Here is a 19,129-nt window from a genome sequence, read left to right as displayed (position 1 = left end):
TTTAAAATCGATCCCATTCAACTGATCGACAATAGAATCCTAATCAGATGTTTGGACTGCATCAACATTCAGTTCTTTGTCAACCTAACATCCGTTTTGATTCTAATGCTAACCGTGTTTGGTAAAGGTTCGGCAGACTATAACACCACCATAATGATGAGAGCCCTGGTTTGAATGTTGCGGCTCACTGTTGTAGGTCATGCTTTCTGGTAGGGTTGAACCATCATGGGGTGTTATTCTTAATATTTGTGATAGCATATCGTCTTAGTCTGACCAGTAAACGCGGTTATCCATCACACTGATGTGGGTAACACATGATTGACGCGACAGTATCTCGCCCGCGAGATAGACTACCCGTCCCTCTTTAATTAATACAGTTAGAAAAAGGCGGGTAGTCTATCTCGCGGGCGAGTTAGGGCTCATTTAGACGGTGCGAGAACTCGCATGCGAGTTTGATTACATTGCGTCGTTTGATCGGTCGGCTGAATTTATGTAACCTCAATGGTCCGCAATGTAACTAAAATCGTATACGAGTTCGCGCGCTGTCTAAATGTTCCTTTACTGTCGCGACCCCCCTGTGCTAGGCCTACAGCCCCTACAGGTCCGCTCGCCGCTATCTAGTTCACATCCTGTAATCCAATGTAAAGACCGTTATTGATGACATGATCACTGATCTCAAGAGTGCTGTTTTATTATTATAGTAGCAATACCATACCTAATTTAATGTTAACTACTTCATTGCACCACTTTTGGGGTTGAATTAAAAAAAAGGCTATTTAGGAGCCCTACAAAGAATATATAATGTTTCAAATTCAAGACTTTCAATCGGCTAGACTGGGGCGTGGCCAGTATCATATGAATCATATTATATCTGGTTTATAAAGAGAGAAGGCCAATGCATTACTTCTCTCTTTGTGCCCAATACTTTAATCGCCGACAATCGTGTCCACCATACACCTTCAGGTCAAGTTATATTAGACACACGCTTACAGCCAAGACACAATGTTTTGGTAACAATTTAAGCAGGGGTCATGGGTCGATGCGTGTCGTTAAAATGCATAAAATGCATTATGCACCGGCGTTACTCACGCCGTCTGGCCGGGTGCGCAGCGAATCGTAATGGGCGGGACACACTTTACAAGTTTTACAACACAAAATATTACGTTGTCGAGGGGAAGATGCCTAATTTTTGGCTTCTATTCTATAGCTTGGACGAAACTAGTGTCCGACCGAAACATGTTTTTTTGCCGAAACCGAAAACGAAGGTTCGGCTTTGGCTCTAGTTTCGGCCGAAACCGAAACCGAAACTTTAGTAGACCTGTTAAAATCGTTGAAAAAATGTCATAAAACCGCTTTAATACACGATTACTATTAAGACTGCGTCCGATCGTCCAGTGGCGCCCTCGTTATGGGAATTGTGTTTTCTAACAAACCAATTCATTTCTGTATACATAAATAAATCACCTACATTAATATTGTTGTCCTACTCGTTCCTCAACTTTTGCTCGTTATCACGTAATTAAGTTTCAGTTATTCATCATAGTACGAAGTACCATTTTGTAAGTTTCGGCCCGGCCGAAAGGTTCGGCCGTTTTTTGGCCAAAACCGAAACCGAATCCGAATCTTCGGTCGAACACTAGACGAAACTGGATATCCAGCTATACGTCAAAAGATCAAATCTACAATATACCAAAAACCCCATTGTTAAAATCATTATGCTTTTCAGTTTTATGGACGTCGTGACCAGGGAGCCATAAAAACGGTGGTGATGTTGTGACCAGAATGTGTCAAAGAAACATTGAAATACATTGGTACTCTTTTACTCGCGGGTGTCAAGCTAAATGATGAAAAGGATAGAAAGAACGCCACCGCTTGAAGGTGGACTGAACCACTTTAGTGTGTGTACCTGAACATCTTAGTCCGTTGTCACATAATAATAAGATGTAGAATCAAATCAAATAGGTAAGTATAAATGTATTTCAAACGAAATGTGCATTGTCTTTCCCAATACTTCGCTAAAAACTTTAAACACATTGCAGCAACGAACTAAACTTTCAAGATACAAGTGAGTTTAAAACAATTTCAATTAGAACGCAATTTGAACTCTCCAAAGAATCCGAACGGTACTAATTCCAAAGTTCCTTTGTTGTATTTAAGGACAAGAATGTAAGAAATGGTGATTCATACTTCTAAACTAGATCTAGCCCTAACCACAGAGGCTGATACTGACTACTTATACTTTAGTACCTAAGAGTAAGTAATCATAAAACTAGAAAGCGCACATTAGATTGAGTAGACCAAAAAGCATATAGGTACTTAAAGTCGAAATAGTGTTCAAACGTAGAAAGTTTTTATTGAAAATGCAATTTAGACACTTAAACCTAAGTGCTTTGTATTTTACGACTTCGATTTTACTCGAATAGTGAGCTTTAGAACATAAATCATATATTTTTGGTTAGTTTACGCAAATATTCGAATTGGATGTTTTGTACGCCATTTCGGATGTTGTGTTGTTGTTGATAAGATTCATGAAGGTTCTTCTATCATTCGTAATATCCATCTCGTTTTATCACGCGGTGTTAAAAAGTGACTTTACCATGTCGATAATTCAACCCATCGTACGCCCGTAATAGAATAATCTTATAAGTCCTTATATACTTAAGTACCTACTTGTTATCTCCTTTTGAACAAGTTTCAGTACTTTTATAGAAAGTTGATCTGGTAACGCCATATTGATATCTAAAGCGGATAAGTTAAGTTTATGTCTTTATAACTGTTACGTAGTGGTCGCAAATTAGATATGACCAGATCGGCTTATGACAGGAATGAATAGTGCCCATTTATACGATATACATGTCCTAACCCTAGGTAGCAACACTAGCAATGAACTTGAGGCAAGTAGCCTTACCACGAGCTTGTCACAGACTTCTGTTGCATGTCTCTAAGTAAACAGGGCTAGTGATGTGTCTCTCGTATACTTGCTCTCATATCAGGCGGTCTAGCATGAGTTGCGTTCGCGCGACTCCATACATCTTGCGCGACTTCAAGTATGGAGCCGCGCGCGAGAACGCAACTCATCAAGTGATCAAACTCATGCTAGACCGCCTGAACAGGGAACAGTCTCCGTAAATCATTCGTTATCAGTAATCGGGACACCGAGCGCTTGAGATCAGGGCTCGAGGACGCTGCGGGATAACGGATGTTTATACATATATAGTTTTATTATCAATGTTGGTTTTGAAGCATATGTGCACAAGCGTGGGATTGTGTCTAAGAACTCAAAACTTTCACTTTTGTAAGATAAGTTCCTGCTTAAAGGGGAATCGGCTAGATCATAGAGAAAAAAATACATAGAGTGCTCACTCCATACATCAGTTTTAGTACCAAAAAGACTATTAGCATCTAGCATCGAGTAGCGGAACTATCAGTACTACTACTTGACAATAGATGTAGCACCGACCGGAAAGTCTTATCTCAACAGCATACGACTTTCCGGTCGGTGCTACATCTATTGTCAAGTAGCAGTACTGATAGTTCCGCTACTCGATGCTAGATGTAGACACTGAAATTAATAGTCTGAACTGATGTATGGAGTGAGCACTCTTGTCTTACTATATTTCTCTATGGCTAGATGCAGCGCACGTTACATTGTACAATTGCAATGCAGCAAAGATGCAAAATGTAACTATATTACCACAACCACAACTCACGCAACTCAATGAAACGTAACGTAACCAATAACTGCATTTCGCGTAAATCTAACAACTTGCATAACTGGCGGTAAAGTGACGTAAGTGAACGTGTAAAAATAAAGCGTAACTGGGTTACGCCGAAATTGGACGCGACGCGTGGGGTACCCGGACCAAAACCATTCATGGGGATTAAAGTTGCATGTATATTAAACAATAGATATATAAGTTTGCTAGTGGTTTTTGAAACTAAAATCCAACAGGCCATGCCTAAGTAGGAACTAGGAAGGCCACTGCAAATTCCTGTTTTATACGGTACTATATCCTCATAGTACCCTATACTGCACCGTGGTAGGAAAGTCTACATAGTATATAAGCTCTCAATTTGTAAAATATCGGGTACAGGAAAGACAAATTAAATTTCCGTACGACCTAAAGGTTCCGTCACACAGGCGCCTTTTCCGGGCGGGGCGTGAGCGAGGCGTGAGCGTTTTATATATAAAAGCGGCGCGCCCCGCTCGCGCCCCGCCTGGAAAACGCGCCTGTGTGACGAAGCCTTATCTTCTCTGGCAAATGGGGTAAACATGCAAAAGGAAATTACAGCTCGCAGGATATTTGCATCCGGCATTTCTGTTCCTGTTTTTGAGCCTTGCAATACATACATGATTATGGCAAGGACTAATGTAATCAATACTTGGTATGTATATTATAATACCTACATTAAGTATGACCTTTGGATAAACATACCGAACACAACTGATCCTTGGTAAAAGTGATCTTTTTCGCATTGACATACCTAATAGGGCCATTTTATTTAAAGTTGTCCCCTACACTTTTTTTTTAATTTGTGAATTTCTATGTTATTTCTACTCAGAATCACGTGCTCTTTCTATCCTTAGAGAAAAATGTGTCCCAAGGTTTTTTCCCATTCCCTTACCATTTTTAGACTTTGTATAGGCGGTCACGGAATGGAAAGATCGAAAAATGTATGGAAATTTTAGGACACTTTTTTCCCCATTAGGATCAAAAGAGCTCATGATTCTGAGTAAAAATAACATAAAAAAACCCAATTTTGAAAAAAAAGTCTAGGGGACACTTTTTTTTGTTAGAGAAAAAAAGGATACTTATTAGTCTATTTATAATGGGTGCAAACCACCATTAAATAATTAGAGGTACCTATGTATAGAACGCGTGTCAATAACGAAAGAGGAATGAAAACTTTCTATGGCAATTTTCATACAAAACTGCCAGTTATCATTGCATGTACTTATATAATGTATGTGCTAAAGTAGCTAACAGAAGGGGATAGGATTCTACAAATGCATATAACAATAGAACAATACGACGCACACTTAGCAACCTTGGGATCTAAGTGTTGTTAAGGTGCGCATACACATTGTTAGCTATGTAGGTACAATACCCATACGCATAAATAAGTTTGTAAAAAAAAAGTAGGCATATGTAAAATATACTTGGTCAAGCAGATCTTGTCAGTAGAAAAAGGCGGCAAATTTGAAAAATGTAGGCGCGAAGGGATATCGTGCCATAGAAAATTTGAATTTGCGCCTTTTTTTTCTGACAAGATTTGCATGACCATCTATATTACTTAAACAGATACAAGTACAAATGATATCTTTGTACGTATTTCCTGTTTCTTAGTAAGTTACGTTGTCTCATGATTCTGATTCATTTTCTTTCTTGGCAACGGCCGTTTCCTACTACATTTGCATTTATGTATGATGTCGCTATAAAGTTTATTTACATGATGCTAATCATTACTATTTAGCAAGTCTTACTATTGTTAAAATAATGATTCACAATTATTGAAAAAGGATAAGTATACATGTCATCAATAAAGTAGTTTACTTAATAATAATCAGCTAGTAATAAGACAAAACGTAACCATTCCTTTCCGCCAACAAAGGACGTAAATTGTACCTTTAAATATTTAACTTTAAGTACAAAGTATATCTTATTGTTATATGTAGTACGTTATTTTTCTTACCGTTCAACAACAGTAGTCAAACAGTCAAACTCCTTCTAATAATTAATTTCTTTATGGTTTCAGATCCCTCTTCAGACTTCAGTAAACATAGTATAGTTAGGCCGACATTTCACCACACTAGGACGAAAAGAGAAATTACGACGACACAAGATGAGGTTAGTACATATTTATAATATGAAGTTCCAATTGTTTTAAATTATTCAACAATTTCAGATAAAGATAGGTATGAACACAAAATAACTATTTTTATGACACGTCTTCTGTCATTCGGGTGATCGGATGTAATGTCATTCAATAGAACTTGCTAACTACGAGGGGTATTCAAAATATTCTCGGTATGAGAATGAAAACAAACAAGTACGAAAAGTTTGATATTTTTATTTTTCAATATACTCCCCCCCTATGTTCATACACATAAAAGATCGATCAATTATTTTTTTTAATCCCTCGTAAAAATATTTTTTATCTTTCGTGTAAAAATGCTCCTCCACTGCCGCCTTCAATGCTTCATCGTCAGAAAATTTATTTCCACGCAGATCCTTTTTAAGATTGGGGAGCAAAAAGAAGTCGCTGGGGGCTAAGTCCGGACTATACGGTGGGTGAGTAACAGTTTTAAACCCACGTTCAACAATAGCTGCCTTGGCAATATGAGCAGTATAGACGGGGGCGTTGTCATGCAGAAGCAGAATACCTTTGGTTAACTTTCCTCGCCTCTTTTCTTTAATTACATCCTTTAATTGACGTAGAATGTTAGCGTAGTACTGTCCTGTGATATTTACACCTTTTTCTTTATAATCGATTAGTAATACTCCTTCACAATCCCAAAATATCGTGGCCATGACCTTGCCAGCTGAAGGGATGACCTTCAACTTCTTGGGATGAGCTGAACCCTTAATGTGCCACTGCATGGACTCTTGTTTACTCTCTGGGTCATAATGATGAACACAGGTTTCATCTCCAGTAACTATTCTTTGCAGCACCTCATCAGGATTTTCACCGCACAGGTCAATAAAATCGGAACAACAAGCTACACGCATGTCTTTTTGAAGCCGAGTCAGCATTCGCGGAACCCATCTTGCACTTACTTTTGACATATTAAGATGGTCATGTATAATATCATGTACGGTACCAATAGAGAGATTGGTTACTTGTGCTATAGATTTTACCTTCACTCGACCATCTTCCAATATAAGTTTTTCCACTTTATCAATATTTTCTTGTGAAGTAGCTACTACAGGCCGGCCAGGTCTAGGGTCATCTTCAATACTCTCCCTTCCGCGTTTAAACTCGCTTGACCACTTTTGAATGGTAGATAAAGAAGGAGCAGACTCACGGTAAACACAATCCATTTCCTCTTTTATGGTTTTTTGATTTTTACCCTGTTTTGTCAAGAATTTTATCACGCATCGATGTTCTAATTTAGTTAACATTGTCAATTCGCACAGGATGTTCATGTTTGTTCAGCAATTGCAGAAAAACAAAAGACCATCTCGGTTCGAATTATACTTTTTTTTAATGTCAATGAATAAACCTTAGCGGCCAGTAACGAAAGAAATTTTAGAAGAGGTCGTAAGATATCAATACCGAGAATATTTTGAACGCCCCTCGTATGTAAACAAACCGCCATACTAAAATTGACACTGAATGTCAATATACAGTAACTTTTATTTACATAGTTAGCAAGTTCTATTGAATGACACCTCAATCCAATACCTATTGAACATTTTCCTTAATAACACGCTGTTTGGGATTCTCCAAGTTTTTCTATTGATTTGTACTTCCCTTTTCTAAAAGGAAATCCATTATCTATAATTTATTATAAACGGAGAATCGTCGTGAAACAGGGACCTGTTTACACTCTGTACGATTTTAACTTGTACCTCCTGGACTGGCAACCTAACGTAATTGTTTACGTTTCAGACGGGTTCACATCATCCCGAGGTGACGCTAACAGTGAGCATAGACGGCGAAGAGCACAAGTTGGACCTGCGACTGAACGAGGCGCTGGTGCCGCGGGGACACTCGCTGAGCTACCAGCAGGGTGGTCGGACCAGGGTTCATGTGCCAGAGAAAGAGGTAAGATAACAGTATGACTCTCACTCTGGCTCATACAGAGTGGCTAACAGCATAGACGGCGAAGAACACGAGTTGGATCTGCGACTGAACGAGGCATTGGTGCCGCGGGGACACTCGCTGAGCTACCAGCAGGGTTCATGTACCAGAGAAAGAGGTGGGCATACAATTATAGGCTAGTTATAAAAGTCAACCGAATGTGAGGACAGGTGCAGCCGTAGGTGAAATAATCAAAGATGTGTTAAGTCCCTAATCTGCGCTAGGCTGGGATAAAGATAACCCAATCCGTCTTGTCCGTGACAGGAGGCAGTGTCTGCACTTCCATAATGATTATCAGAAGATTTTTCAATCGCCATGAAATTTCACTATATGGCGTGACGAACAAGGAAACAACTCTTACAAACATACATTAGATATACCTACTCCATAAGCTAACGGCACTTCATGTGATTCCAGGAGCTAGATATATGCCAGTACTCCGGACGCGTGCGAGGCAAGGCGGGCTCGTGGGCCGCGGTGTCAACCTGCCACGGGGTTAAAGGCGTCATCTACGATGGACGACAGCTTCGGTACATTGAGCCTGCACATGGTTAGTCTTTCATTCATTTCTTCATCAATGAATAAAACTTTGGCTGTATTGTAGTGAACCGAAAGATAAGCAGAGGCGAAGCTCATAGGCGAAGTAAGGATGCCAGTACCACTTAGTTACTCTAGCCCTATATAATAAACTGACAAAGAGGGAAGACATAATCACTCCTATTTCTTGAAGGCGTTAAGGATCTACTATACAAATTTTCACTGAATGAAGTTTTGAACTTCTGAAACTGCAACATTATTTAGGTATTCAATCATCGTCAGTTTATGTTATTCAGTTCTTGTCTGTGGTTATCAGAACGGGATTTAGCTACTGAACAAAAACACCAAAAACTCTGCAACATTACCTTTTTGAAGATGTCTCATGTGACAGCTCTGTGCTTGTTGTCTATTTATTTTTTCGTTTTTTATTTTTTTTATTTTAGACAACGAAATAAACGCGGAGCACTTCCTGTATTCCCACGAACACTTGGCAAAAGAGCACCGCTGTGGCTACGAAGGCGGCACCACACACAACTCCAGCTTCGACCCTATGTTGTTCCAACAGAGGACTGAAGAGCTAGCGCGCAAGAGGTCTCGAGTCAGTCGGGTGAGTCATCCCAAGCGTGTCTTTTCTGTAGGCTTATTTGTAGTTAGAAAAAGTCTGGAAGTCGTATCTCGCGTGCGGTATACTGTCACAGCGCACTCGTACTAAGCCCACTAATGTTTTAAGTTCAAGTTAGTTTCTGAGCTCGATTCTGTTCAGATTTTGAAGAGCACTGCACACCTACCATCACGAGTGTTAACCACAAAACAAGGTACATGGGTGATGATTTGATGAACTTAGCATCTTGCATTAAGGTTCAGTTCAGGTTGCTGGTGTAGACAGCTTTTGGATGGATCTCGTGTTAAATGTGTAATCTCGTGTAAATACTCGTACCACATATCGTCAGGTGACAAGCAAAAGTCACTAAGTACCACCACAAGTTCATAGCCATAGTGAACCATATTAGTATGAAACGAAGGTTGATTTTTGTTTAAATATTTTATAGTAATTAGTGACTTTTGGTCTGAGTGGTCTTAATATTATTAATTTCTCGTTGGCTGATACGTATGTCATATGAACATGTCATGTATGTCATGTTTTCAACTTGTGTGTCATATGAACATCGATACCAAAGCTTGGTTCTTTCAAATGTGTACGTGCGTATAATTTCCATATGGCGAATATCCTCTTAAGATTCATCACCTTTATTCCAGTACAAACGCGACACCTACGAAGACACGCTAGTCCGAGAGCCGTACAACGCGGACCGTCGCTCGCGCTACGTGGAGCTCGTGCTGGTGGTGGACCACGGGGAGTTCCTCGCCAGCGGCGGAGACCTGCAGCTGGTCCACCGGCAGATGAAGGACCTGGCCAACATCATCAACTCGGTGAGACACTAGAGTACAACGACCGCACGTGGGGCTCGTGCTGGTGGTGGACCACGGGGAGTTCCTCGCCAGCGGCGGAGACCTGCAGCTGGTCCACCGGCAGATGAAGGACCTGGCCAACATCATCAACTCGGTGAGACACTAGAGTACAACGACCGCACGTGGGGCTCGTGCTGGTGGTGGACCACGGGGAGTTCCTCGCCAGCGGCGGAGACCTGCAGCTGGTCCACCGGCAGATGAAGGACCTGGCCAACATCATCAACTCGGTGAGACACTAGAGTACAACGACCGCACGTGGGGCTCGTGCTGGTGGTGGACCACGGGGAGTTCCTCGCCAGCGGCGGAGACCTGCAGCTGGTCCACCGGCAGATGAAGGACCTGGCCAACATCATCAACTCGGTGAGACACTAGAGTACAACGACCGCACGTGGGGCTCGTGCTGGTGGTGGACCACGGGGAGTTCCTCGCCAGCGGCGGAGACCTGCAGCTGGTCCACCGGCAGATGAAGGACCTGGCCAACATCATCAACTCGGTGAGACACTAGAGTACAACGACCGCACGTGGGGCTCGTGCTGGTGGTGGACCACGGGGAGTTCCTCGCCAGCGGCGGAGACCTGCAGCTGGTCCACCGGCAGATGAAGGACCTGGCCAACATCATCAACTCGGTGAGACACTAGATTTCAGGCGCGCGAGCCTTGTGGCCCACGGAATGGAAGCGAAAAAGCCAAAGACTATACAATTCGGCCCGCAGAAAATAAGCGTGAGAGTCCAAGGCATGGATACATCTTTTGCCTAATATCAGCCATACAAACGAAACATCCAAAATTTGCGACTGAAATTGTAGGAAATAGAGTTGATTTTGCGTTGATTCCAATTGAACATGGTTTAAATTACATCGAACTGAATAGGTACTAGATGTAGGACCTTGGGCCTTAAGAGGATATAAAAATCATAATCCATACTAGAAATGCGGAAGTATCTGTCTGTTACCTCTTCACGCTTAAACAGCAGAACTTATTCCGATGAAAGGTATGGTTGGTTGGTTGTTAACACTGGTTATGGTTATAAAATGTTGCCAAACCCTAGTAGGGTCTATAAATCCACTAATCATCAATACATCTTGTAATACCATGGCTACAATAAACAATTATGATTATAAATTATAATTATGACTCTATTTATACTTTCAGGTATACGCTCCGTTAAACATCTTCATAGCGCTCGTGGGCGTAGAAATCTGGTCAGAAAACGACGAAATCGTGCTGGAAGAGGACGGAGACGCCACTCTCAACAAGTTCCTGCACTACCGGAAGACTGTACTAGTCACTAGGATACCTAACGACAACGCTCAACTGCTTACGTAAGTTCTGCAATAGAACATCAGTAGGGCTAAGATGGTCGGTTTTTTGTCATTTGTCATCATGCCTGTCACGTTCTAACAAGTATGTAAGTGCGAAAGTGACGCATGACATGACAAGTGATAAAATTGCGATTTAAGTGTGATACCGCCGCTGGTGTCATATCTTCAGGGGAGTAACTGACAGACATGTCCAACTCTTCTCTCTTTGGTATGTTCATAATCAACTTTTAACTTTGCACGTAAGTCACAAATTTGGCAAGACCAACGTAATGACATAAAGAATGTAAACATGGATTAAATAATGTTTGATGTGAAATCTTTAGCGGCGCTGTGCACTTTTTGAGGTGGGGAAAAAATGTTAAACTCGCGACAGGTCACGTGACCGACAGATTCGATAGATTGAAAACTCGTAAGACGGACACGTGACCTGATCGAAAAACTGTTACAATGTCATTGAGTTTTCACTTCTGCCGGCACTCCCGGAGTGCAACCCGTTGTTGTTTTTTTTTTAAGTAAATTAATCGTCACTGTTACTGAACACATCAGCTGTCAAAAAGGAATGAAATTATTCACTTGTTTGTCGACCAACTGACATTATTTGGTAAGAAACAACACAGATATATAGTTTGTCAAAAACACAGATATATAGATTTCAAACAGACAGAGAGAATTATACTATCTTTGTTTTACACTAGTACTAGCACCCAAAAGAAAAGGATGAGTATAGTTTTTTTTGTTCTTATTTACTGCCAAATTGGTTAGACCAACTATAATAAATAATGTTTCAGTAAAGTTTAGATAGTTTACCATAGCTTTATGACGTTCCGTTGGCCTTCAATTAGTGCTTATGGGTTCTGGTCATATTGTGGTGTTTGGAACTACTTTTCTTCAACTTTCTGTTCTACTGCTTATGGTATTCAAAATTACTTTGACACTCCAGAAAAAAATCATAAAAAAAGTCGCAAATCAGACTGTTTATGTGTTAAAATAAAAATAGATGTATTTATTTATAGAGGGGCTCGTTTAGACGGTGCGAAAACTCGCATGCGAGTTTCATTACATTGCGTCATTTGATCGGTCGGCTGAATTGATGTAACCTCAATAATCCGCAATGTAACTAAAATCACAGACAGCATATATACTAAACTAAAATCTACTTTATGCTAAAATCGTATACGAGTTCGCGCGCCGTCTAAGGGGCTGTTAATAAATTACGTCATCTATTTTTGACGATTTTGTTTGTCTCGATGTTTACCGAGCATATTTTATTATTTCTTTTTCCTAGCCCACATTTTCTTTTCTGTTGTGTTGTGCATGTTCGGTGACTGTTTGTAGATACTGCATGTGTATCAGTAGCCGCTTGGGATGTTTAACGCATAGTCTTTCAGCCATTTAATCTCACCGCAGGGGAACTCGATTCGTCAAAAAAGAAGAATTTCACTACGACTACACGAAACCACATTTGTGAGTGTAATTTTGGTATAGTATGAATTATCTCAGATGAATTTTTCGGGCTCGGGCCCTAGTCTATTAAACAAAAGGTATTGTTTCCTTTATGCAGTGCTTACACCTGTTTACTGCTAATAGACCCTACATAAGTAACGGGAACAAACCCGTTTTAAAAAGCAAATTTACCATTCTATTTATATGGTTCAAATTCATGAAACAACCCATTTGGAGATAACACGTTTTGTTATCTCCAAAGAAAAAACCACCCTGATAGTCCTCAGAATGAGCTGTCGCATAAATTTGAACCTTAATACTATCACGATAGTTGCTTTTTAAACGACATGGTTACTTTGGCACGTGCTGAAGACCGCTCTTAAAAGAAACAAAGGCTTTTGTTTAACAGATTAGTGCTCGAGTCCGAAAAATTCGTCTGAGATAATTCATACTATAATCTGTTGTTTTGCAAAGGAATCGCAGGTCAGAGAGGACGGAGTATAGCTTTTCACAAGTAAATGATTCGACATTAAAAAGATCCACTATTTGCACAGACAAAAACATAAAAGATCAAAATCTGCCTAAGTCTAAACCCGCGCTTAAATGTGGGGAGTTATGTATTTGTCAAAAGGTTTTCTGGTCTAAACTACACTAATTTTTTATTATTACATTGATTAGATAGATACCTACGCTTTAAACATTTCGTTATAAAATGTATTTATTTAGCGTTTATTGACTTTGTTTTGTACCTATATGTTCTAGTAAAATTTTAAGGATTTTTTTTCATGGATATTCATTGTTTTCAAATCGTAATAGTGTAAATCATAATGTTCTTATATATTCTTAAGGAGTTGATATAAACTCAACACTCGTGTCATATGGTTTATGGTTATGATTTAAGAATTTATTTCTCCAAAAGAATATTACAATTCACTTACATAGAGAAATACAAATAAACATATCGCAACAGACCATATTTTTACTAACCAATATTAATATTTGCTTAGTAAATAACCTCCACCTCAACCAAACTTTACAATCATATAAACAGTTGAACCCCTTCACAGCCGGCAGAACTTCAAAGCGGGCGTGGTCGGTAAAGCCCTCAAGGGGTTCATGTGTTCCTACAACTACTCGGCCGGGGTCGCCACCAACCACTCGCGGGTTATAGGGCTCGTGGCCATGACCATCGCGCACGAGATGGGACACAACTTCGGCATGGAGCATGACCAGGTAATCATCTCTATACTAGTTCAGAGTTGTGACGTTAACCCCTCTACAACCAGCAGAACTTCAAAGCCGGCGTGGTCGGTAAAGCCCTCAAGGGGTTCATGTGTTCCTACAACTACTCGGCCGGGGTCGCCACCAACCACTCGCGGGTTATAGGACTCGTGGCCATGACCATCGCGCACGAGATGGGACACAACTTCGGCATGGAGCATGACCAGGTATTCGTCTCTATACTAGTTCAGAGTTGTGACGTTAACCCTTGGAGGATATAATCAAACGGAGACGCCATGTCTGTAATTTTCTGTACAAAACAGTCTGCCGATTTTTGCGGGGGAGGGGAACGTCAAATGTATGCGTAACGTAAAAATAGCCATGTCAGATAAACGTCACTCCATACATTGTGTATGACCGTTGGCCGCCTATTTTCGACAGAGGGGAAAGCCTGTTAATGGCTACTCCGTTTAGTTGTATCCTCCAAGCGTTAACCCCTCTACAACCAGCAGAACTTCAAAGCCGGCGTGGTCGGTAAAGCCCTCAAGGGGTTCATGTGTTCCTACAACTACTCGGCCGGGGTCGCCACCAACCACTCGCGGGTTATAGGGCTCGTGGCCATGACCATCGCGCACGAGATGGGACACAACTTCGGCATGGAGCATGACCAGGTATTCGTCTCTATACTCTAACTAAAAAAAAAACAACGGGTTGCACTCCGGGAGTGCCGACAGAAGTGAAAACTCAATGACTGGTCCAAAATGTCTGCAGCCCTATGTATAATATTAATTGATCCATCCTCCTTTCTATTGAAGAACTTTAGTTCCGAAATTGCTGGTCGCTGGTTGCTGGTGAGCTTGTTTAAAATTCGAAATTCAAATTTGTAGCGTTAGAGTAAAACCAAAGAAAGTCTGCAGCGCTAAATTAAAAGTAGTTTTTAAAAATCAGTATGTGACAACACCACAGAAAATGGATTAAATAGTCTTGAGACTTGTGAAATTTCTACCATATTTACCGTCTATGAAAAAATTAAGCTGTGCATCATGGTTAAATAAATTTAATTCAAACAATAGATGTCACTATTAATATGTATACATAAAATAATATTGATAAATAACATTGGGAGAATGTGAAATTTTTTGGCATCATCAAAATTATTGAGCTTTTGTAAAATCCGCGACGGCCTAGTGGTAAATAGGTACAGAGGGCCTACCGCGAACACCGAAGTTCGGAAATTGCAGGCATCTGTCTCTTTTACTCCCATCAAGGCGTATTTAGATTGACAGAGAAATTGCCCGCAACTTGCGAACTTCGGTTTGCGGAAAAACTAAATAAACCAGTAAAACAATAAACATATATTAAGAATAAATTTAAGCTTTAACTAGTAGGTACCCATGCCGTAAGCATAAGCATAGAGGCTGTGGGTTCGAGCTCGAAACCCAGCTAGTACCAATGAGTTTCTCGAAATGTTAGAGGAAGTTCATAAGGTAAGTATGCCTATACCTATTAGTTATTAGGTGTGTTCAATTTGCTGTGAAACCTTAGTCTAAACCAATATTATATTATGTACATAATATGGTGCAAGTATTAAGATGTTTCCTTCCACTTACCCGCCATCAACTACAAATTTTGTAAACATTGTCGTTTTTGAGCTTGAATCGCCTCGTGCTGGTGTAAAATTATTATATATTCACGTGGAAAAGTAACTCCCGCACGCCGGTTTTGTAAGGTTTCACCATGTTTTTTCCGTTCATCACAAAACACAACGAATATTTAAACGATTTTGACAAACACATACCATAGTGAATGACGTTTACTGACTGCTAAAAAACATTGCCATATATAGTTTTTTAATTCGCTGTGAAATTATTGCGCTGCAGACTTTCTTTGGTCTTACTCTAATTGTTTAAAATTCGAATAGAAATTGTAAAGTTACCTTGCAGACCTCGCATCTAAATATATTTGGTCATGATATTTTGAGTTTTATTCACCAGTACTAGAGTTCACTTTTATTAGCGATTTCATCAAGAAGTAGCTTTATTGAATTATGTCATTGAGTTTTTCTTTATTGATTTAAATACCATCTAAATGAGTGGCCATCTAAATCTGAAACTATCACTTGAAATCATTTTAAACCAGGCCACTCGCGCAATTTTAACCATTATCACTCGACAAATTTTGATCCGTTTCGAGGATCATCAATTGGAGCAACAGCAACATTTACGGCGAACATGACGAGCGATAAGACTAAAATTATATGAAAAACCCGTTTTAAAATAACTTTCAATTATTTTGTTTTTCAGTATTGCAAGGTGTATTCCACCTGTCAAATTTCTTTGTCCAATGTGTGTTTTGTCTCACATTTTACATGAGACAGAGAGTGAGACGCCATGAGATTGGACGGATGGAATACCACCCTCAGATAGATTTTCATGGCATTCTGATTTTGACAGGAACCGGACTGCGAGTGTCCCGACAAGAAGTGCATCATGAGTCCGTCGAGCACTTCTGTGACGCCGGTACACTGGTCTTCCTGCAGTCTCAAGTCCCTGGCCTTGTCTTTCGAGAGAGGCATGGACTACTGTCTCAGGTAAGCCTATTCTGATCTCCACAGGAACCGGACTGCGAGTGTCCCGACAAGAAGTGCATCATGAGTCCGTCGAGCACTTCTGTGACGCCGGTGCTCTGGTCTTCCTGCAGTCTCAAGTCCCTGGCCCTGTCTTTCGAGAGAGGCTTGGACTACTGTCTCAGGTAAGCCTATTCTGATCTCCACAGGAACAGGACTGCGAGTGTCCAGACAAGAAGTGCATCATGAGTCCGTCGAGCACCTCGGTGACGCCGGTGCAGTGTCTTCCTGCAGTCTCAAGTCCCTGGCCCTGTCTTTCGAGAGAGGCTTGGACTACTGTCTCAGGTAAGCCTATTCTGATCTCCACAGGAACCGGACTGCGAGTGTCCCGACAAGAAGTGCATCATGAGTCCGTCGAGCACCTCGGTGACGCCGGTACACTGGTCTTCCTGCAGTCTCAAGTCCCTGGCCTTGTCTTTCGAGAGAGGCATGGACTACTGTCTCAGGTAAGCCTATTCTGATCTCCACAGGAACCGGACTGCGAGTGTCCCGACAAGAAGTGCATCATGAGTCCGTCGAGCACTTCTGTGACGCCGGTGCTCTGGTCTTCCTGCAGTCTCAAGTCCCTGGCCCTGTCTTTCGAGAGAGGCTTGGACTACTGTCTCAGGTAAGCCTATTCTGATCTCCACAGGAACAGGACTGCGAGTGTCCAGACAAGAAGTGCATCATGAGTCCGTCGAGCACCTCGGTGACGCCGGTGCAGTGTCTTCCTGCAGTCTCAAGTCCCTGGCCTTGTCTTTCGAGAGAGGCATGGACTACTGTCTCAGGTAAGCCTATTCTGATCTCCACAGGAACCGGACTGCGAGTGTCCCGACAAGAAGTGCATCATGAGTCCGTCGAGCACTTCTGTGACGCCGGTACACTGGTCTTCCTGCAGTCTCAAGTCCCTGGCCTTGTCTTTCGAGAGAGGCATGGACTACTGTCTCAGGTAAGCCTATATATGATGATTATATATTGAAATGAAATATAAACAAGCAGGTTGTGGTTTCGATTTGAAGTTTGTCAGTGAGAATTTGATTGAATTCGTTATTAAAACGGAAGGTTTTATTAACCCTTTAGGGTCACTTGCACCATGCACTAACCCGGGGTTAACCGGTTAAACCTGTTACCATAACAATTTGACACTGGGTTAACGGACTAACCGGTTAACTCCGGGTTAGTGGGATGGTGCAAGTGGCGCTTATAGGGCAAACTTAGAATTACCCAAGGGTTAAACTTGTAAAATGTGTTGTTTGTAGAAATTGATTCCTCTAGTCGCAGGTCGCAGCTCTTCAATCTCCAAAAACGGATTAGTTTTCACGTTTCATACGTTTTTTTTTATAAAATCGCTTACAATTTGTACAGCGTCCATGAGTGTTAAGAGGTAACTTTATATCGCGTCCGTTCTTCGATAAAGCATGTAAGGCCTGAGTGGACGCTCGAAGCGGAGCGTTCGGCGGAGCGTGCAGCGTGGCTGTGGGCTCACGCGTGATGTGAGCAGCGTGCACTAAGGCCGCTCCTATACGCTTGCATTTGTTTAACATGCACGCCGCACGCCCCGCCCCGCTGCACGCCCAACTCGAGCGTCCACTCAGGCCTTACACTTACACTTAGATTTTTGTTCTTCCAGAAACAAACCCGCGCAGCTGGCCGAGTCCCCGACCTGCGGCAACGGGTTCCTGGAGGAAGGCGAGCAGTGCGACTGCGGCACCGCGCCCGGTGCATACTCTCCTGAAGACAGCGACCGCAGCGCTTGCACGGCTTGTTGCAAACCTGACTGCACTCTGAGAGCCAACGCCACGTGTGGCCACGGACAGTGCTGCGATCTGACGGTAACTTCCAGAAACAAACCCGCACAGCTTGGGTTCCTGGAGGAAGGCGAGCAGTGCGACTGCGGCACCGCGCCCGGTGCATACTCTCCTGAAGACAGCGACCGCAGCGCCTGCACGGCTTATTGCAAACCTGACTGCACTCTGAGAGCCAATGCGACGTGTGGCCACGGACAGTGCTGCGATCTCACGGTAACTTCCAGGAACAAACCCGCGCGACCTGCGGCAACGGGTTCCTGGAGGAAGGCGAGCAGTGCGACTGCGGCACCGCGCCCGGCGCATACTCTCCTGAAGACAGCGACCGCAGCGCTTGCACGGCTTGTTGCAAACCTGACTGCACTCTGAGAGCCAACGCCACGTGTGGCCACGGACAGTGCTGCGATCTCACGGTAACTTCCAGGAACAAACCCGCGCGACCTGCGGCAACGGGTTCCTGGAGGAAGGCGAGCAGTGCGACTGCGGCACCGCGCCCGGCGCATACTCTCCTGAAGACAGCGACCGCAGCGCTTGCACGGCTTGTTGCAAACCTGACTGCACTCTGAGAGCCAACGCCACGTGTGGACACGGACAGTGCTGCGATCTGACGGTAAGTTTCTCGGTAATCTGCTTATTTATAACGACTCTCAAACTAGTGACAATCGGTACGTCATTATACATAAACCTTCCTCTTGAATCACTCTACATAATCATCTTCCTCGCGTTGTCCCGGCATTTTGCCACGGCTCATGGGAGCCTGGGGTCCGCTTGGCAACTAATCCCAGTAATTGGCGTGGGCACTAGTTTTTACGAAAGCGACTGCCATCTGACCTTCCAACCCAGAGGGTAAACTAGGCCCGTATTGGGATTAGTCCGGTTTCCTCACGATGTTTTCCTTCACCGAAAAGCGACTGGTAAATA

At 42.2% G+C, this 19,129-nt stretch overlaps 1 protein-coding gene across 1 annotated transcript in view; it reads left to right on the top strand.

The window, feature by feature from the left end:
- Nucleotides 1-19,129, top strand: part of LOC134657532 (disintegrin and metalloproteinase domain-containing protein 12-like) — a 93,831-nt gene that overhangs the window by 55,748 nt on the left and 18,954 nt on the right. Inside the window, exons 2-10 of the mRNA XM_063513108.1 lie at nt 5,758-5,849; nt 7,615-7,770; nt 8,224-8,356; nt 8,787-8,950; nt 9,601-9,774; nt 10,965-11,134; nt 13,645-13,810; nt 16,252-16,388; nt 18,034-18,235. Of these exons, the coding sequence (XP_063369178.1) occupies nt 5,758-5,849; nt 7,615-7,770; nt 8,224-8,356; nt 8,787-8,950; nt 9,601-9,774; nt 10,965-11,134; nt 13,645-13,810; nt 16,252-16,388; nt 18,034-18,235 (1,394 nt within the window). The remainder of the gene's footprint in view (nt 1-5,757; nt 5,850-7,614; nt 7,771-8,223; nt 8,357-8,786; nt 8,951-9,600; nt 9,775-10,964; nt 11,135-13,644; nt 13,811-16,251; nt 16,389-18,033; nt 18,236-19,129) is intronic.

This window comes from Cydia amplana, chromosome 20 (assembly GCF_948474715.1).
Source record: "Cydia amplana chromosome 20, ilCydAmpl1.1, whole genome shotgun sequence".
Lineage (NCBI taxonomy): Eukaryota > Metazoa > Arthropoda > Insecta > Lepidoptera > Tortricidae > Cydia > Cydia amplana.
This window is presented reverse-complemented; position numbering and strand designations above follow the sequence as displayed.